The sequence below is a fragment of the Pristiophorus japonicus genome, chromosome 13, assembly GCF_044704955.1.
Source record: "Pristiophorus japonicus isolate sPriJap1 chromosome 13, sPriJap1.hap1, whole genome shotgun sequence".
Classification (NCBI taxonomy): domain Eukaryota; kingdom Metazoa; phylum Chordata; class Chondrichthyes; family Pristiophoridae; genus Pristiophorus; species Pristiophorus japonicus.
In genome coordinates this window covers 27,066,461-27,087,132 of record NC_091989.1, presented here as the reverse complement: position 1 = coordinate 27,087,132, position 20,672 = coordinate 27,066,461, and the positions used below count along the sequence as shown (strand labels likewise).

General features: G+C 47.7%; 1 protein-coding gene across 1 annotated transcript in view; it reads left to right on the top strand.

Moving 5' to 3' along the window:
* The window catches only part of LOC139278468 (src substrate cortactin-like), a 55,513-nt gene that overhangs the window by 19,600 nt on the left and 15,241 nt on the right, over window positions 1-20,672 (top strand). Inside the window, exons 3-9 of the mRNA XM_070897283.1 lie at window positions 3,320-3,393; window positions 6,918-7,047; window positions 8,362-8,472; window positions 9,156-9,210; window positions 10,154-10,264; window positions 13,401-13,511; window positions 14,112-14,222. Of these exons, the coding sequence (XP_070753384.1) occupies window positions 3,320-3,393; window positions 6,918-7,047; window positions 8,362-8,472; window positions 9,156-9,210; window positions 10,154-10,264; window positions 13,401-13,511; window positions 14,112-14,222 (703 nt within the window). The remainder of the gene's footprint in view (window positions 1-3,319; window positions 3,394-6,917; window positions 7,048-8,361; window positions 8,473-9,155; window positions 9,211-10,153; window positions 10,265-13,400; window positions 13,512-14,111; window positions 14,223-20,672) is intronic.

The window sequence follows — 20,672 nt, the reverse complement described above, 5'->3', positions numbered from 1 at the left end:
TCTCCTTGAACCACTGGTACGGACTGGAGTCACATATAGGCCCAGACCAGGTAAGGATGGCAGCTTTCCTTCCCTAAAGGATGTTAGTGAACCTGTTGGGTTTTTCTGAAAATCAGATTGTTTCATGCGCATTTTTACAGATCCTGGTTTTTATTAGAAGACTTAACAAAAAAAACAAAATTCAAATTCTCAAACTGCCCTGGTGTTATTTGAGCTTGCATTCTCTGGATTATTCATGTAATAACATAACCACACATTACCATACCACTTATACTGACTCCACAAGCAGCCCTGCAAATCGAATCTGTTATTTAATAAATCTTGAGTGGAATATTTTTGAAAACTGACTCTAAAAAGTAATGTAAAGAATGCAAAATCAGTGAACCAATCAGAAGCAATGACACAGATCTTAAAATACGGATCATCAGACCAAGAAACAGGAAGTGTGGTCGACTCGTACTTCCCTTTCTGCCCTGTGTTGCTGCTCTGCATCAGTCTGTCTTCCACCTCGGCCGCACTCTCCCAGCTTCCGTTCTACTAGACGAAGACTCAGACAGCACCAGACCAGAGCGAGCACAATCACTGCAGCTCACGTTCCAGCTCCCCTCCCTCTCTCTCTCTCTCCCCCTCCCCCTCTATTTCCCCACCCTCCCCCTCCCCCTCTCCCCCTCCCTCTCTCTCTCCTTCTCCCTCCCCCCCTCTCCCTTCCCCCCCCTCTCCCTTCCCCCCCCTCTCCCTTCCCCCTCCCTCTCCCTTCCCCCTCCCTCTCCCTTCCCCCTCCCTCTCCCTTCCCCCTCCCTCTCCCTTCCCCCTCCCTCTCCCTTCCCCCTCCCTCTCCCTTCCCCCTCCCTCTCCCTTCCCCCTCCCTCTCCCTTCCCCCTCCCTCTCCCCATCTCCCCCTCTCCCCATCTCTCCCTCTCCCTCTCCCTCTCCCTCTCCCTCCCCCTCCCTCTCTCTCTCCTTCTCCCTCCCCCCCTCTCCCCTCCCCCTCTCCCATTCCCCCTCTCCCATTCCCCCTCTCCCATTCCCCCTCTCCCATTCCCCCTCTCCCATTCCCCCTCTCCCATTCCCCCTCTCCCATTCCCCCTCTCCCATTCCCCCTCTCCCATTCCCCCTCTCCCATTCCCCCTCTCCCATTCCCCCTCTCCCATTCCCCCTCTCCCATTCCCCCTTTCCCTCCCCCTCTCCCATTCCCCCTCTCCCATTCCCCCTTTCCCTCCCCCTCTCCCATTCCCTCTTCCCCTCTCCCATTCCCTCTCGACCGTTCCAGAATCTAGGGATTTTTGAAAGATCAAAACCAATGCATCCTCTATCTCTGCAGATAGTTCTTTTAGAACCCTAGGATGTAGGCCGTCGGGTTCAGGGGATTTGTCGGTTTTTAGTTCAAATAGTTTCTCTGGTACTTTTTCTCTACTTATCTTAATTACATTAAGTTCCTCACCCTCATTAGACCCTTGGTTCCCCACCATGTTAGGTATGCTATTTGTGTCTTCTACTGTGAAGACAGATGCAAAATATTTGTTTCATGTTTCTGCCATTTCCTTATTCTCCATAATAATTTCTCCTGCCTCAGCCTCTAAGGGACCAACGTTTATTTTTGCTGCTCTCTTCCTTTTTACATACTTGTCGAAGCTCTTTCAATCTTTTTATATTTCTTGCTAGTTTTCTCTCATAGTCTATTTTTTCCCTTTTTTATCAATTTTTTTGTTCATCCTTTGCTGGTTTCTGAAACTCTTCCAATCCCAGGCTTACTACTATTCTTCGCAACATTATAAGCTTCTTCTTCCTTAATAATGCTATCCTTAACTTCTTTAGTTAGCCACGGATGGATCACTTTTCCTGTGGACTTTTTGTTTCTCAATGGAATGTATTTTTGTTGAGAATTATGAAATATTTCTTTAAATGCGAGCCACTGCTTATCTACTGCCATATCTTTTAATCTATTTTTCCAATCAGTAGGGAGCACTTTCCTGAGCTTTGGAATAAATCGACTTAATTGAGACAGTGTAGAAGGAGCTTTATCTTGTATCTAACCCGTGCTGTACCTGCCCTGGGAGTGTTTGATGGCACTGTGTAGAGGGCTTTCCTATTATGGTTTGTGCAGTGGGTCAGACACTGTCCTTGCACCCGCTGGGTCAGGGGTAAAATCCAGATACAACAAAGGAAGTCAATAAAATTATACCATCTCAATGCTGAAACCTAGTGTGATGGGATGTTAAGATCCCACAACAGCAATGGGATTAAAAGCAGTTGGTGTTGATTGAGGGAGGAGCATTGCTCAGTACACCGGGAGAATTCTTTGTGCTTCTGAAACATGTTCATCCCAAGAGACAGACGGGACATTGGTTGAACCTCTGAAGGTTGGCCCCTCCGACAGTGCAGCACTACCTTAGTACCAGCCCTCAGACGATGCAGTGTTCCCTCAATACTGCCCCTCCAACAGTGCAGTGCTCCCTCAGTTCTGCTCCTCTGACATTGCACTGCTCCCTCACAACTGCCCCTCCAACAGTGTCCCGCTCCCTCACTACTGCCCCTCCGACAGTGCCCCACTCCCTCACTACTGCCCCTCCGACAGTGCCCCACTCCCTCACTACTGCCCCTCCGACAGTGCCCCACTCCCTCACTACTGCCCCTCCGACAGTGCCCCACTCCCTCACTACTGCCCCTCCGACAGTGCCCCACTCCCTCACTACTGCCCCTCCGACAGTGCCCCACTCCCTCACTACTGCCCTTCCGACAGTGCCCCACTCCCTCACTACTGCCCCTCCGACAGTGCCCCACTCCCTCACTACTGCCCCTCCGACAGTGCCCCACTCCCTCACTACTGCCCCTCCGACAGTGCCCCACTCCCTCACTGCTGCCCCTCCGACAGTGCCCCACTCCCTCACTACTGCCCCTCCGACAGTGCCCCGCTCCCTCACTACTGCCCCTCCGACAGTGCCCCACTCCCTCACTACTGCCCCTCCGACAGTGCCCCATTCCCTCACTACTGCCCCTCCGACAGTGCCCCGCTCCCTCACTACTGCCCCTCCGACAGTGCCCCACTCCCTCACTACTGCCCCTCCGACAGTGCCCCGCTCCCTCACTACTGCCCCTCCGACAGTGCCCCGCTCCCTCACTACTGCCCTTCCAACGTGAGTAACTCGCTGGATGACAATCCAGAATTCCACACCAGAGTTCTGAGACTGTCTGGAGCCAGGTTGGAACCTGTACCTTATGACTCTGAGGCGGGAATGTTACCTCTGAGCCAAAGGCTGGCTCCGTACCCCCTGGTGATAGCTGTGCTGTTGATTGTGGTTCCAATTTTCTGCTGTTTCAGAACGACATTTCGGAACAGGAGCAGCGCTGGGGATCGAAGTCCATCGACGGATCCGGCCGGCCCCAGCACATCAAGTAGGTATTGGGAGAAACTGCAGGCACCAAGGTACACACTGACCTGGTGGCTGCTGGGAAGCAGCAGGTGAGGCTACACTTGGCATGGTGGTACTGCCAGGGATTGCTCTCCCACCCCACCCCACCCCACCCAAACACCTGACGCAGAAGAGTTAAAACAATTGTTGTTCACAGGGTGTGGGCATCGCAGACAAGGCCACATTTATGGCCCATCCCTGTTTGCCCTGAGAAAGTGGTGGTGGGCCTTCTACTTGACCTGCTACATTCCTTGTGGTGATGGTCCTCCCACAATGGTGTTAGGTGGAGAACTGCAGGGTAGTGATGCAGTGACAGTGAAGGAACTGCGATATATGTCGAAGTCAGGATGGCGTGTGACTTGGAGGGAAACTTGGAGATAAGGGTGTTCCCACAACAATACTGTTCTTGTTCTTCTCAGGGGTAGAGTTCACGAGGGAAGGAGTTGCTGACGAAGTAACTTTGATGAGTTGCATCCCGCAGATCATACGTACTGCAGCCACAGTGTGTCGGTGGTGGAGGGATAGATATTGAGTCCAGTGTTGGGGCAATGATCAAGCAAACTGCTCTGTCCTGGATGATATCGAGTGTTGTTGCAATAAATGGGAGGGTTGTTTTTAGTGGGGGATTTACCTTCTAGAAGTTTCTGGACTGTCCAGTCCAAAGCAAAATTTAGCGGGACTGGGTGGGAAGCAGGTGAGTTGTCAATAGATCAGTCCCAATATCCACTGATCAGTTGGACGTTGCCTGCAGCCAGTGGCTCGTGTTCTTGCTCTTGCTGCTGTGTAATCTCCGAGTTTGCTTTTTTTAAGCTCAATTCTGTGGTTTCCTTGATGGGGGTGGGGAGAGGAGAACAAGCCGTCTCCGTGACGACAGCAGCCGAGCGTGAGCAGCTCCTGCAAGAGACCTATTGCCAAATTAGGGCATCTGAAGAAAGCGCGTCGCATCTGGCCGGAGAAAGGAAGCTTCCGGGCTCTCTGATAAGATCAGAGATGACCGTTGTTCTGGCACCTTTATTGATCCGAAATCTGTTGATTGAGAAGAAACATTGCAGTCACTTCTTATCGTGCGAGTGACCCAATTACCACAAAATCAAAATACACACCCACCTTCCGGGACTGACTGAAATGTTGAGACTTACTGTTGTTCCTGGCCTCCCCCCACAGTGCCCCCGATGGGGCAAAGTCACACCACATCTGCTAACCTCGGCTGGCTGGCAGTGGGACCTGGGCCCGTGCTGGTACAATGACACCCAGCCATTGGGAAGAATGACCCGGAAGGCTTGGTGAGCAGAAATATTCAGGGCCCTAGTCTGGATGAGACCATTAAAGAAAAGACCATCTGAAATGCTTCACACATCAGGCAATCTTGAACTAAAAGAAAGAAAAAGGCTCACGATTGCGATGTTAAACCGAGGCACCACCTTCCTCCTCAGGTGGACTTGGAGATCCCACAGTGCTATTCGGAGAAGAGCAGGGGAGTTCTCCTTGTGTCCTGGCCAATATTCCTCCCTCAACCAGTGCCACAAAAGATAGATTCTCTGGGCATTTATTTCTGTGCTGTTAGTGGGACCTTGCTGTGTGCAAATTGCTGCCACATTTGCGTGCATAACAACAGTGCATTTCAAAGTAATTCATTGGCCGTAAGTATGTTGGGATACCCTGAGGATGTGAAAGGCGTTACATAAATGCAAGTGCATTGTTTGTTTCTTTTAATTTAAGATTGCCTAATGCGTGAAGCATTTCAGGTGGTCTTTTCTTTAATGGTCTCACCCAGACTTGGGCCCTGAATATTCCTGGTCACCAGGATATGAAGAGGTCCATCCCCAGGCACAAGAGGCCCTTCTCAGCCTAACAGCAAAGCTGATCCCCACGGTCAGAAGAAAGAGCTTTGAGTGAAGATTAGACTAGCTAGAGGGTTTATAACAAAGAAAATTAACCAGATACAAGACGTTCAGATAGACCACACCTCCACTCTAATATGTCTCCAGTCCCACACTACATGGTTGACTCATAATGGCCTGTGAAATGACCTCGCAAGCCATCAAGTTATACAATCAACCGCTTACTCAAGGAGGAGGCCCCCCACTACCTTCTCAAGGAAACTAAGGAAGTGACCTCCCAGCTCCACCCACACATTCCATGAACACAGCTTATAAAAAGACGGGGCAGCAGAACAAGCGGGTCCAGGGTCAGGGGGTGATGGTCACATTTGGGATAGACATCTTGCGTAGAGCAAGACTAACAGCTGAAATGGGGTTGGCGGGAAGGCTGGCTGAGGTGAGGATTTGGGCCCATTTAAGGAAACATCTGGACGATGTAGTGAAGGGACGGTAGGCTGAGATTGTGGAAGGGTAGGATCGAATGGACTGAAAGGCCGTCGAGGTGCAAGTGCGATGAACAGAACTGTCACTAACCAGTGAGAAGTTGAGGTGCTGTCTGGACCCAGCGGGGCACTGATTCAGACACTGAATCATTGCAGCCCGTTGCTGTGCTTCTGGCCCCCCACCATCTTCCCCCTCCCCCCTGAGAGGGGTCAAGGGTTAGGGCAGGCAGCATAGGCTGATGGATGAGGCATCTCATGCTGCACCCAAGCCTCCAATATGGCAGTGTGGCCGTCATCGAATGCTCAGACACACCCACTACTGGTCTCCTCCTGAAGAACTCATTTAATAGGCCGTCTTTGCAGCTTATCTGGTGTGTCACATTCCCAGATGTCCAGTTTCAAACCATGCTGTCTGTTTTCCAGGGTGTTATGTTTTTAGGGTGTTTGGTTTCCAATTTCTGGGGTGCCCGGTTTTGTTGCGTTAAAAGAACATTGTGCGGTTTTATCAGCAGCTGAGCTTTGAACATCTTCAACTCCTGCCCGGTTGTGACTGGGTGATAAATTCAGCCTTGTTCATACAATGATTCCTGGGACAGACCCATGCCAGAGAGGGTTAGAAGGAGCATGAATCAGGATATCTGAATCCTGGTATCTGCTACACCCCATACCAAGTGCGCCCTGAACAGAAGGAAAGGAAGGAAATGGAAAAAGTGCATGGTTAGAAACAGATGTATCTCATTTCGTTCTCCTCGTCCCTCCCCCTGCTTGTAATTTGTGTTCCTCCTGCTCACTTGGTCTTTGTCTGACTGAGGGTCTGGACTAGGCCTCAGTTGCTCTCAAAACAGCCACCAGGGGCGCCTGTCCCCATTCCTCACTAACTTACTGAGGTGTCACCCCCCAGGCCTCTCTTTAATATTCCTGTTGCCACAGAGACAAATATGACGGCGAGAAAACTGGGACGGGGCTGAAATCCCTCCCAGACAGAGGGATTCTGCAGTGGTGCAGTGGGTATTTTCACCACCTAGGCTTGATTCTTTTCCCAGCCTGGACTGAGGGATAAGGGTAGGTCTGGTCCCCTGCCTCTCATCCTCTCTCTAATACCTACTAAACATCCACGGTCATGTGATGATTCTAACATTGACCACTGCCTCCGTCCTGAATAATGGGATCCTGTGTTTTTGCAGTGTGCATGAGCTGAGGCAGAACGTCTCAAAAGATCACGAGACCATAAAGAAGAAAGAGTTGGAGGAGGGATCAAAGGCCTCATATGGTTATGGTGGCAAGTTCGGGGTCCAGAAGGATCGTATGGACAAGGTAATTGGTTGTTCCCAACTTTCCTTTCATGTCATTAGATATGAAAACCTGGACCGTGAGCTTCATACATTGAACTGTGTGCAAGTGCAGAATATACTAGAACTGGGAGAAGCTGCATGCTAGAATCGGGGAGGAAGCCTTCTAGAACAAGAGCACGCTAGAACAGGAGCAAGAGTGTTCTAGAGCAGGAGCATGCTAGAACAAAAGCAGGAACGTTCTCGAACAGCAGCAGGAGCGCGCTAGAACATTAGCAGGAGCACTCTAGGACATGAGCAGAAGCACTCTAGGACATGAGCAGGAGCACTCTAGGACATGAGCAGGAGCGCGCTAGAACATGAGCAGGAGCACTCTAGGACATGAGCAGAAGCACTCTAGGACATGAGCAGGAGCGCGCTAGGACATGAGCAGGAGCACTCTAGTTTATGAGCAGGAGCGCGCTGGAACATGAGCAGGAGCGCGCTGGAACATGAGCAGGAGCGCGCTGGAACATGAGCAGGAGCGCGCTGGAACATGAGCAGGAGCGCGCTGGAACATGAGCAGGAGCGCGCTGGAACATGAGCAGGAGCGCGCTGGAACATGAGCAGGAGCGCGCTGGAACATGAGCAGGAGCGCGCTGGAACATGAGCAGGAGCGCGCTGGAACATGAGCAGGAGCGCGCTAGAACATGAGCAGGAGCGCGCTAGAACATGAGCAGGAGCGCGCTAGAACATGAACAGGGCCGTGCTGGAACATGAGCAGGAGCGCGCTGGAACATGAGCAGAAGCGCGCTGGAACATGAGCAGGAGCGCGCTGGAACATGAGCAGGAGCGCGCTGGAACATGAGCAGGAGCGCGCTGGAACATGAGCAGGAGCGCGCTGGAACATGAGCAGGAGCGCGCTGGAACATGAGCAGGAGCGCGCTGGAACATGAGCAGGAGCGCGCTGGAACATGAGCAGGAGCGCGCTGGAACATGAGCAGGAGCGCGCTGGAACATGAGCAGGAGCGCGCTGGAACATGAGCAGGGCCGTGCTAGAATCAGAGAATGCCAGGACAACCCCATGGGCATACTTTACGCCTCCTGTCACTTCCAGCAGTAAAATCCGATGTGAACAAGGAGCAGTGGAGCGGCGGGTGAACAGGGAAGGGCAGGTGAGCAGGGAGTGGTGGAGTGTCTGTTAACTGTCCACAGTGGCTGTAGTTTCACCAGGAGTCAGACTGACTGCAGCAGATCATTCTTGCCCCCGGATTATGCAGGGCGGGCGGAACGCAGTCACTGGGAGCTGATGGACATGGTGTGTGCACTGCTCTCATTCCTGGTATTCCTCTTGTCCCAGTCTGCCTTAGGAAACGAGTATGTAGCAGATGTTGCAAAGCATTCGTCACAGACCGACGCGGCCAAGGGATTCGGTGGGAAGTACGGAGTGCAAAAAGATCGGACGGACAAGGTAAGGGATAAAAGAGACACTATAGCCATTGTCAGTGTGTGGAGGGTGCACATCCTTGGGGCAGTAGGTCAGAAACAGACCTTTTACCTGTCGGTCCTGAGCTCTGAATCAGTCCACACGGAGGAGTGGGGTCTCCTGTCTAAGATTGGTTATCAGTTTGGATTCTCTCACTCCAGACTTCAGCACCACATACTGGCCAAAGAGGCTGGCGGGGGTGAGAAATAGAAGGTCGCACAGGTCTTATCTGATTGTTGAAGCAGTTATAAGGAAGCTTTATTCTGTATCTAACCCGTACTATACCTGCCTTGTGAGAGCTTGATGGGACCGTGTAGAGGGAACTTTACTCTGTATCTAACCTGTCGTGTACCTGCCCTGGGAGTGTTTGATGGGACAATTCATAGGGAGTATACACAACATCAAAAATTTGTATTTATATAACAGCTTTAATGTAGTAAATCATCCCAAGGCACGTCACATGATCATTATCAAACAGAATTTGGGGTCAAGAAACAATTAGGTGTGTTTCTAGTGAGGGGGATAGGTGGGGTTGAGGGATATGGGGAGACGGTGAAAAAGGGACCGGTTGTTGGGTCAATTGCCGGTTCCTAAATGTTTGCTCCTTCTGTGTTGACCCAACTCTGGTGATCCCCGTAATAACTCAATCTCTTCGCCATCTCTTGCAGTCTGCCATGGGGTATGAGTACAAAGCAGAAGTGGACAAGCACGCTTCACAGAAAGGTAAAGTGCGGCCTTGGTCAAGAAATTCCACACAGCCATGGGATTAAAGTCAAGCCCACATTTCATTATCCTGTGATATGTTTTATCTCTGTATTTACCCAGTGTGTGATACTCTCTGTATTTACCCAGTGTGTGATACTCTCTGTATTTACCCAGTGTGTGATACTCTCTGTATTTACCCAGTGTGTGATACTCTCTGTATTTACCCAGTGTGTGATACTCTCTGTATTTACCCAGTGTGTGATACTCTCTGTATTTACCCAGTGTGTGATACGCTCTATATTTACCCGTCTGTGTGATACGCTCTATATTTACCCAGTCTGTGATACTCTCTGTATTTACCCAGTGTGTGATACGCTCTATATTTACCCAGTCTGTGATACTCTCTGTATTTACCCAGTGTGTGATACGCTCTATATTTACCCAGTGTGTGATACGCTATGTATTTACCAAGTGTGTGATACTCTCTGTATTTACCCAGTGTGTGATACTCTCTGTATTTACCCAGTGTGTGATACTCTCTGTATTTACCCAGTGTGTGATACTCGGTGTGAAGCTTGAGTTTGGGCCTAGAAGAGGTGAGGGCCCAGGGGCAGCCCACACTGCGATATGTGTGCGCGCTAGGTCCATGCAGCAGAGCTGGTCTCTAGTTGCCACTGGACCACGGTCTTGCTCTGTCAAGCCCATGTGGTGGCTGGTGTGCAACGGCTACCACATGTTAAAAAAATTCACGCACAGGCATCTTCCACCCTTCAATATGTAGTTCGGGACCTGGTTACAATATTAGGTCCTTCATTGAAACACCTGTGAACTCATCCCTTTTTGGCATGGAAGCAAGTCATCCTCGATTCGAGGGACTGCCTATGATGATGATGACCTGCATGTGTGATACTCTCTGTATTTACCTGGGTGTTTGATACAATGATATTTTCATCTTCCTCAGATTATGCCAAAGGATTTGGTGGGAAATATGGAATAGAAAAGGATAAGGTGGACAAATCTGCTTTGGGATACGAGTACAAAGGAGTGACTGAGAAACATGAGTCACAGAAAGGTATGTTCCTTACACACACCTCCCATCCACTCACACAGAATGGTACCTCACAGGAACAAGAGGAGGCCATTCAGTTCCTCAAGCCTATTGCGTAGGAACAGGAGGTGTCCATTCAATCCCTTGAGCCTGTTACATAGCAACAGGAGGCAGCTTTTCAGCCCCTTGAGCCTGTTGCATACAAACAGGAGTAGGCCAGTCAGCCCCTTGAGCCTCTTACCTTTGAAAGGGAGTAGGCCCTCTCGCCTGATCTGCTATTCGGTTAGATCATGGCTGATCTATAGCTTAACACCATTTGTCTGCCTTGGTTCCATATCCTTTAATACCCTTACCTAACAAAAATCTACCACTCTCAGTTTTGGAATTTTAATTGACCCCCAGCCTCAACAGCTTTTTGGGGGAGAGAGACCCAGATTCTCACTGCCTTTTGACTGAAGAAATGCTTTCTGTGATCACCCCTGAATGGCCTCACTCTAAGGTTATGTCCTCTTGTTCTGGATTCCCTCACCAGAAGAAACAGTTTCTCTCTATCTACCCTCTTAAATCCTTTAATCATCTCAAACATCTCAATTAGATCACTCCTTAATTTATAATCAAGGGAATATAATCCTGGTTAATGCAACCTGTCATCATGATTTCACCCTTTTAGCCCCTTTCTCATTCTGGCAGTTCTGTGCTGCACCTCCGCCAAGATCAATATACCCTTCCTAAGGGTGCGGTGCCCAGAATTGAGCGCAGTGCTCCAGATGGGGCCTAACCAGAGCTCTGTACAGCTGTAACATAACCTCCACCCCTTTGTATTCCAGCCCTCTTGAGATAAAGGCCAACATTCCATTTGCCTTTTTAATGATTTTTTTTTTGTGCCTGCCCACTGGCTTTTAGTGATTTTTGTACATGGACCCCTAAATCTCTCTGCTCCTCCACAGCTCCTCGCTTCTCAACAGTTAGAAAATACTCTGATCTATCTTTCTTAGGTCAGTAATGGATGACCTCACACTTCCCCATCTGCCACAGTTCTGCCCATTTATGATCTATGAACGTCCCTTTGCAACTTTCTGCTCCCATCTACACTATTTATTGTGCCATCAGAAAACTTAGAGATATGGCTCTCTATTCCTTCATCAAAGTCATTAATAAATGTAATTGAAAGCTGAGGCCCCAGTAGAGACCACTCGTCACATCCTGCCAATTTGTGTACATCCCCATTATCCCGACTCTCTGCCTCCTACCTCCTCCCCAATTCCCTATCTATGTCAAGAGATTGCCTCCAATTCTATGTGCTCTCATTTTTGCTACAATCTCTTATGTGGAACCTTGTCGAATGCCTTCTGGCAGTCCATATGAATAATTTCCATAAACACTTCCTTATCTACCATGTTTGTTACCTCCTTAAAAAACTCTTCTAGGTTTGTTAGGCATGACTTACCCTTTACAAATCCATGCTGTCTCTCTCTTATCACTTCATATTTGTCCAAATGCTCATTCACTTTGTCCCTAGTAACAGATTCTAGTAACTTTCCCACAACATGATGTTGGACTGATAGGCCTATAATTTCCTAGATTATCTCTCTTCCCCTTCTTAAATAGTGGCGTGACATTGCTAATTTTCCAATCCAAGGGGATAATGCCTGAATCGAGAGAATTTTAGAAGATCATGACCAAAGCATCAGCATTTTCCTCACCCACTTCCTCTAATACCCTGGAGTGGAACCATTGGATCCTGGAGATTTGTCTATCTTTAATCTGATTAGTTTCCCCTTCACTATTTTTTAAGTTAAAATTAATTTATTTAGTTCCTCCCCCTTGATTTAGTTTTAGTTTTCCTTGTACTTTATCCTTATCCCCTACCATGAAGATTGTTACAAACTAGCTGCAGTATTTAATAAGTCTGCCATTTCCTGATTTCTAATTACCAAATCACCAGTGTCTGTCTTTAAGGATATTATTCTTAGTCACTCTCCTCTTAATATATGTGTAAAAAACCTTTTAGTGTTGTCCTTGATATTATTCACAAGCTTTTTCTCCTATTCCTTTTTGCAGCTCTTGCCATTTTCGCGGGAGATCGACTGTTTATTGCCTTTGTATAAGCCCTTTCTTTTAGTTTTATATTATCTCTCACTCTCCTTGTTGATCAGCGTTGTTTAATTACTCAAGTAGAGTTCTTTCCCTTGTTCAGGTCTTGTAGTGTACCACTGTTGATCTGTTAGTAGTTCTGGGGACCTGTGAATGGGTATAAGGAGTAGAATTTTGAAGTTTGTGGATGAGACAAAATTTGTCAACGTAATGATTAGTGAGCAGATTAGTGGCAGACTTCAGGAGGACATAGACGGACTGGTGAAATGGGCAAACACATGGCAGATGCAATTTAATGCCGATAAATGTGAAGAGATGCATTTTGGGAGGAACATAGTGAGGCAGTATAACCTAAATGGTATTATTTTGAGAGGGTGCAAGAGCAGAGGGACCTGGGGGTGCACTTTCACAAATCTTTGAAGGTGGCTGGGCAAGTTGATAAGGTGGTTAGGAAAAGGTATGGCTTTATAAATAGGGGCATTGAATACAAAAGCAAGGAAGTTATGCCAAACATTTTCAAATCCCTAGTTAGGCCTCAGCTGGAGTATTGTGTACAATTCGGGGGATCATGTTTTCGGAAGGATGTCAAGTCCCTGGAGAAGATACAGGATATCACTCGGGATGAGGGACTTCAGTAATGCATAGAGATTGGAGAAACTGGGATTGTTCTCCTTAAAGCAGAACAGGTTAAGGGGAGACCTAATAGAGATATTCAAAATTTTGAGGGGTTTTGATAGAGCAAGTAGGAGAAACTCTGGCAAGTGGGTCAGTAACCAGAGGTCATAGATTTAAAATAATTGGCAAAAGAACTAGAGGGAAAATGAGAAATTTCTTCACAGAGTTGTTAAGATCTGGAACACATTTGCTGAAAGGATGGCGGAATCAGCTTCCATAGGAACTTTCAAATGGCAATTGTTCATGTAGTTGAAGAAGAATAACGCAGGGTTACGGGGATTAAATTGGACAGCTCTTTCACTATGGGCCGAATGGCCTATTTCTGTGCTGTGTGTGATACTCTCTGTATTTCCCCTGGTTTGATATCCTGCAATATTTTAATCTCCCTCAGATTATGCCAAAGGGTTTGGTGGGAAATACGGAGTAGAAAAGGACAAGGTGGACAAATCTGCTTTGGGATACGACTACAAAGGAGTGACAGAGAAACATGAGTCACAGAAAGGTATGTTCCTCACATACAACCCCTGCCCACTCACACAATGGTACCTCGCGTTCCCACACCCATCCACCCACACAGAATGATACCTCCCACACCACCCCCTCCCCCCCCCCCGTCCACCCACACAGAATGGTACCTCCCATTCCCACCCCCCCGCCCACTCACACAGAATGGTACACCCCATTCCCACCCTCCCCCCACTCACTCACATGGAATAGTACCGCCTGTTCCCACACACATACTTTCGGAACAACACCCTCCCCTCCCCCGCCCCCCCGGCACTAGAGTGCCTGTTCCCATTCCCTGTGCAGATCTCTCTGATTGATGCCACCAATTTATGATCATTCCGTCTTGTTGTGCCAGTGTGGTGCTCACTGCAGCCTCGAAAATGACACGAGCCCACTTTGTAACAGCATGGAGGAAATTTTCACCCCATTAATATCGGCTGGACTGGAACCCAGATAGAAGAGGTGAAATCTCTTGAGTGGTCCCCCTCTTTACACGGGCCACCTTTACCCATACCCCACTCATGCGACTGATCACATAACTCCACCTGTGGCCCTTCGCACCAAAGAACGTGACATCGATACATTTACCTTGCAGACTATTCGAAAGGATTTGGAGGAAAGTTTGGAGTACAGAAGGATCATCAGGATAAGGCTGCCCACGGCTGGGATCACAAGGAGGAGGTGAAGCTCCACGAGTCACAGACAGGTGAGGGGGCGAATGGAGAATGTAGCAATAAATGAATGGAGGGCAGGCGAACTGGTCCCCCGCCCTAGTGTGGACAATACCGGGGGATAGGGAGCAATTGATAAATGGGGTGGGGCAGATTTTTCCCCATGCAGTGAGTCCAGTGGATCTTCAGTAAGGCGGGACTTCAGTCACCTATATCTGCCCCCGCCCTGACAACAAACACTTGCCCATGGGCGGGATCACTGATATACTGAGGGTGTGTGCTGTGGGCATCGAAGGCATTGCCTGTGTGCCCACCGTAGGCAGGAGGGGTGGGGGGGGGATCATGCATCTGGGTAAAGGGGAATTTGGCTTTGCTGCTTCGAGTGACCCAATCGATCAGCGCTCCGATCAGCTGCTGTGATCACAGGAGCCATTTAAAATGTAACCCCTCCCCCCACGGCCTACTGCAATCCTAAGGCTGCACCTTGCCTGACTCTTACTGGCGCCCGCACCTTACGCCCAGCGTGGGTAAGGGGTGCAAATCACGGGAGTACGCCATCCTGTCAACTGCGCCGCATTGTGATTGGCTGGTCCATATTTGGGCAGACAGGTGACATCACCTCTCAGAAAATTCCAGAAGTGGCATCATGGGGCAGCGAGCCGGTGGAATGGCTCAGCTCGATGCCCCTCCCACTCCCTCCCAGCCGACATAGCTTGACAGGAACGACTGAGGAGGGAAATCAGTTCAGAGCGGGAGAGCAATTAGCGGCAACTTTCTCACCCAAAACGGGAATTCAACAACAACAACAGCTTGTATTTATATAGTACCTTTGACGTAGTTGACCAAAAGCTTGGTCAAAGTGGTATACGAACATAATAACATAAGAATTAGGAACAGGAGTAGTCCATCTAGCCCCTCGAGCCTGCTCCGCCATTCAACAAGATCATGGCTGATCTGGCCGTGGACTCGGCTCCACTTACCCGCCCGCTCCCCGTAACCCTTAATTCCCTTATTGGTTAAAAATCTATCTATCTGTGACTTGAATACATTCAATGAGCTAGCCTCAACTGCTTCCTTGGGCAGAGAATTCCGCAGATTCACAACCCTCTGGGAGAAGAAATTCCTTCTAAACTCGGTTTTAAATTGGCTCCCCCGTATTTTGAGGCTGTGCCCCCTAGTTCTAGTCTCCCCGACCAGTGGAAACAACCTCTCTGCCTCGATCTTGTCTATCCCTTTCATGATTTTAAATGTTTCTAGAAGATACCCCCTCATCCTTCTGAACTCCAACGAGTAAAGACCCAGTCTACTCAATCTATCATCATAAGGTAACCCCCTCATCTCCGGAATCAGCCGAGTGAATCGTCTCTGTACCCCCTCCAAAGCCAGTATATCCTTCCTTAAGTAAGGTGACCAAAACTGCACGCAGTACTCCAGGTGCAGCCTCACCAATACCCTATACAGTTGCAGCAGGACCTCCCTGCTTTTGTACTCCATCCCTCTCGCAATGAAGACCAACATTCCATTCGCCTTCCTGATTACCTGCTGCACCCGCAAACTAACTTTTTGGGATTCATGCACAAGGACACTGGGGAAAAAATTTGATTTTAGTGCCCCCCCAAAAAAAAAACCCCAAAAAAAAACACAAAAAAAGGAAGAAAAAAAAAGGGGCCTTGTAAATGTCTGGTGTGTCATCCAGGTCGGGTGGCACCAATTAATGTTTATGTTTTACAGGTAAACTCCAAAAGAGTTTCATGCACAAGGACCCCCAGGTCCCTCTGCACCGCAGCATGTTGTAATTTCTCCCCATTCAAATAATAATCCCTTTTACTGTTTTTTTTGCCAAGGTGGATGACCTCACATTTTCCGACATTGTATTCCATCTGCCAAACCTTAGCCCATTTGCTTAACCTATCCAAATCTCTTTGCAGCCTCTCTGTGTCTTTTACACAACCCGCTTTCCCACTAATCTTTGTGTCATCTGCAAATTTTGTTACACTACACTCTGTCCCCTCTTCCAGGTCATCTATGTATATTGTAAATAGTTGTGGTCCCAGTACCGATCCCTGTGGCACACCACTAACCACCGATTTCCAACCCGAAAAGGACCCATTTATCCCGACACTCTGCTTTATGTTAGCTAGCCAATTCTCTATCCATGCTAATACATTTCCTCTGACTCAGCATACCTTTATCTTCTGCAGTAACCTTTTGTGTGGCACCTTATCGAATGCCTTTTGGAAATCTAAATACACCACATCCATCGGTACACCTCTATCCACCATGCTCGTTATATCCTCAAAAAATTCCAGTAAATTAGTTAAACATGATTTCCCCTTCATGAACCCATGTTGCGTCTGCTTGATTGCACTATTCCTATCTAGATGTCCCGCTATTTCTTCCTTAATGATAGCTTCAAGCATTTTCCCCACTACAGATGTTAAACTAACCGGCCTATAGTTACCTGCCTTTTGTCTGACCCCTTTTTTAAACAGAGGCGTTACATTAGCTGCTTTCCAATCCGCTGGTACCTCCCCAGAGTCCAGAGAATTTTGGTAGATTATAACGAATGCATCTGCTATAACTTCCGCCATCTCTTTTAATACCCTGGGATGCATTTCATCAGGACTAGAGGACTTATCTACCTTGAGTCCCATTAGCCTGTCCCGCACTACCCCCCTAGTGATAGTGATTATCTCAAGGTCCTCCCTTCCCACATTCCCGTGACCAGCAATTTTTGGCATGGTTTTTGTGTCTTCCACTGTGAAGACTGAAGCAAAATAATTGTTTAAGGTCTCAGCCATTTCCACATTTCCCATTATTAAATCCCCCTTCTCATCTTCTAAGGGATCAACATTTACTTTAGTCACTCTTTTCCGTTTTATATATCGGTAAAAGCTTTTACTATCTGTTTTTATGTTTTGCGCAAGTTTACTTTCGTAATCTATCTTTCCTTTTTTTATTGCTTTCTTAGTCATTCTTTGCTGTCGTTTAAAATTTTCCCAATCTGCTAGTTTCCCACTAACCTTGGCCACCTTATACGCATTTTTAATTTGATACTCTCCTTTATTTCCTTGGTTATCCATGGCTGGTTATCCCTTCTCTTACCGCCCTTTTTCACTGGAATATATTTTTGTTGAGCACTATGAAAGAGCTCCTTAAAAGTCCTCCACTGTTCCTCAATTGTGCCACCGTTTAGTCTGTGTTCCCAGTCTACTTTAGCCAACTCTACCCTCATCCCACTGTAGTCCCCTTTGTTTAAGCATAGTACGCTCGTTTGAGACACTACTTCCTCACCCTCAATCTGTATTACAAATTCAACCATACTGTGATCACTCATTCCTAGAGGATCTTTTACTGGGAGATCATTTATTATTCCTGTCTCATTACACAGGACCAGATCTAAGATAGCTTTCTCCCTTGTAGGTTCTGTAACATACTGTTCTAAGAAACAATCCCGTATGCATTCTATGAATTCCTCCTCAAGGCTACCCCGTGCGATTTGGTTTGACCAATCGATATGTAGGTTAAAATCCCCCATGATTACTGCCGTTCCTTTTTCACATGCCTCCATTATTCCCTTGATTATTGCCCGCCCCACCGTGAAGTTATTATTTGGGGGCCTATAAACTACGCCCACCAGTGACTTTTTCCCCTTACTATCTCTAATCTCCACCCACAATGATTCAACATTTTGTTTATTAGAGTCAATATCGTCTCTCACAACTGCCCTGAAAGTATCCTTTATTAACAGAGCTACCCCACCTCCTTTCCCCCCTTGTCTATCTTTCCGAATTGTCAGATACCCTTGTATGTTTAATTCCCAGTCTTGGCCACCCTGCAACCACGTTTCTGTAATGGCTACCAAATCATTGGTGGGAAATTGATGGGATTGAAGGCCGATAAATCCCCAGGGCCTGATGGACTGCATCCCAGAGTACTTAAGGAGGTGGCCTTGGAAATAGTGGATGCATTGACAGTCATTTTCCAACATTCCATTGACTCTGGATCAGTTCCTATCGAGTGGAGGGTAGCCAATATAACCCCACTTTTTAAAAAAGGAGGGAGAGGGAAAACAGGGAATTATAGACCGGTCAGCCTGACCTCAGTAGTAGGTAAAATGATGGAATCAATTTTTAAGGATGTCATAGCAGCGCATTTGGAAAATGGTGACATGATAGGTCCAAGTCAGCATGGATTTGTGAAAGGGAAATCATGCTTGACAAACCTTCTAGAATTTTTTGAGGATGTTTCCAGTAAAGTGGACAAGGGAGAACCAGTTGATGTGGTATATTTGGACTTTCAGAAGGCTTTCGACAAGGTCCCACGCAAGAGATTAATGTGCAAAGTTAAAGCACATGGTATTGGGGGTAGTGTGCTGACGTGGATTGAGAACTGGTTGTCAGATAGGAAGCAAAGAGTAGGAGTAAATGGGTACTTTTCGGAATGGCAGGCAGTGACTAGTGGGGTACCGCAAGGTTCTGTACTGGGGCCCCAGCTGTTTACATTGTACATTAATGATTTAGACGAGGGGATTAAATGTAGTATCTCCAAATTTGCGGATGACACTAAGTTGGGTGGCAGTGTGAGCTGCGAGGAGGATGCTATGAGGCTGCAGAGTGACTTGGATAGGTTAGGTGAGTGGGCAAATGCATGGCAGATGAAGTATAATGTGGATAAATGTGAGGTTATTGACTTTGGTGATAAAAACAGAGAGACAGACTATTATCTGAATGGTGACAGATTAGGAAAAGGGGAGGTGCAACGAGACCTGGGTGTCATGGTACATCAGTCATTGAAGGTTGGCATGCAGGTACAGCAGGCGGTTAAGAAAGCAAATGGCAAGTTGGCCTTCATAGCGAGGGGATTTGAGTACAGGGGCAGGGAGGTGTTGCTACAGTTGTACAGGGCCTTGGTGAGGCCACACCTGGAGTATTGTGTACAGTTTTGGTCTCCTAACTTGAGGAAGGACATTCTTGCTATTGAGGGAGTGCAGCGAAGGTTCACCAGATTGATTCCCGGGATGGTGGGACTGACCTATCAAGAAAGACTGGATCAACTGGGCTTGTATTCACTGGAGTTCAGAAGAATGAGAGGGGACCTCATAGAAACGTTTAAAATTTTGATGGGTTTAGACAGGTTAGATGCAGGAAGAATGTTCCCAATGTTGGGGAAGTCCAGAACCAGGGGTCACAGTCTAAGGATAAGGGGTAAGCCATTTAAGACCGAGATGAGGAGAAACTTCTTCACCCAGAGAGTGGTGAACCTGTGGAATTCTCTACCACAGAAAGTAGTTGAGGCCAATTCACTAAATATATTCAAAAGGGAGTTAGATGAAGTTTTTACTACTCGGGGGATCAAGGGGTATGGCGAGAAAGCAGGAAGGGGGTACTGAAGTGCATGTTCAGCCATGAACTCATTGAATGGCGGTGCAGGCTAGAAGGGCTGAATGGCCTACTCCTGCACCTATTTTCTATGTTTCTATGTTTCTATGTCTTTATACCCATTTGTAATGATTTGTGCCGTCAACTCATTTACTTTATTTTGAATGCTACGTCCGTTTAGGTAGAGTGTTTTAATACTAGTTTTTAAACCATGATTTTTAGTTTTAACCCCTCCTGCAGCCCCTTTATATTCATACATATTGTCCCTTCCTATCACCTTGTGGTTTACACTTACCTCAGTGCTACTCTGCTCTGTTTTCTCCTGCCTTTTGCATTCTTTGTTGGGGTCCTATTCATCTGAGCTCTCACCCACTCTAACTAGCTCAGAGCCCTCTCCTGGGTTCCGAATATTCCTTACATTGAGGCACCGAGCTTTCATGCTTGCCTTTTTATTACACTTTGATCCTTTAGAATTTTGCTGTACAGTGGCCCTTTTTGTTTTTTAGCTTGGGTTTCTCTGCCCTCCACTTTTAATCGTCTCCTTTCTGTCTTTTGCTTTTGACTCCATTTTTTTTCCCTCTGTCTCCCTGCATTGGTTCCCATCCCCCTGCCATATTAGTTTAACTCCTCCCCAACAGCACTAGCAAACACTCCCCCAAGGACATTGGTTCCGGTCCTGCCCAGGTGCAGACCGTCCGGTTTGTACTGGTCCCACCTCCCCCAGAACCGGTTCCAATGCCCCAGGAATTTGAATCCCTCCCTGCTGCACCACTGCTCAAGCCACGTATTCATCTGAGCTATCCTGCGATTCCTACTCTGACTAGCACGTGGCACTGGTAGCAATCCCGAGATTGAGGTCCTATGTTTTAATTTAGCTTCTGGCTCCTTAAATTCGTCTCGTAGGACCTCATCCCTTTTTTTTACCTATATCGTTGGTACCAATGTGCACCACGACAACTGGCTGTTCACCCTCCCTTTTCAGAATGTCCTTCACCCGCTCCGAGACATCCTTGACCCTTGCACCAGGGAGGCAACATACTATCCTGGAGTTTCGGTTGCAGCCGCAGAAACGCCTATCTATTCCCCTTACAATTGAATCCCCTA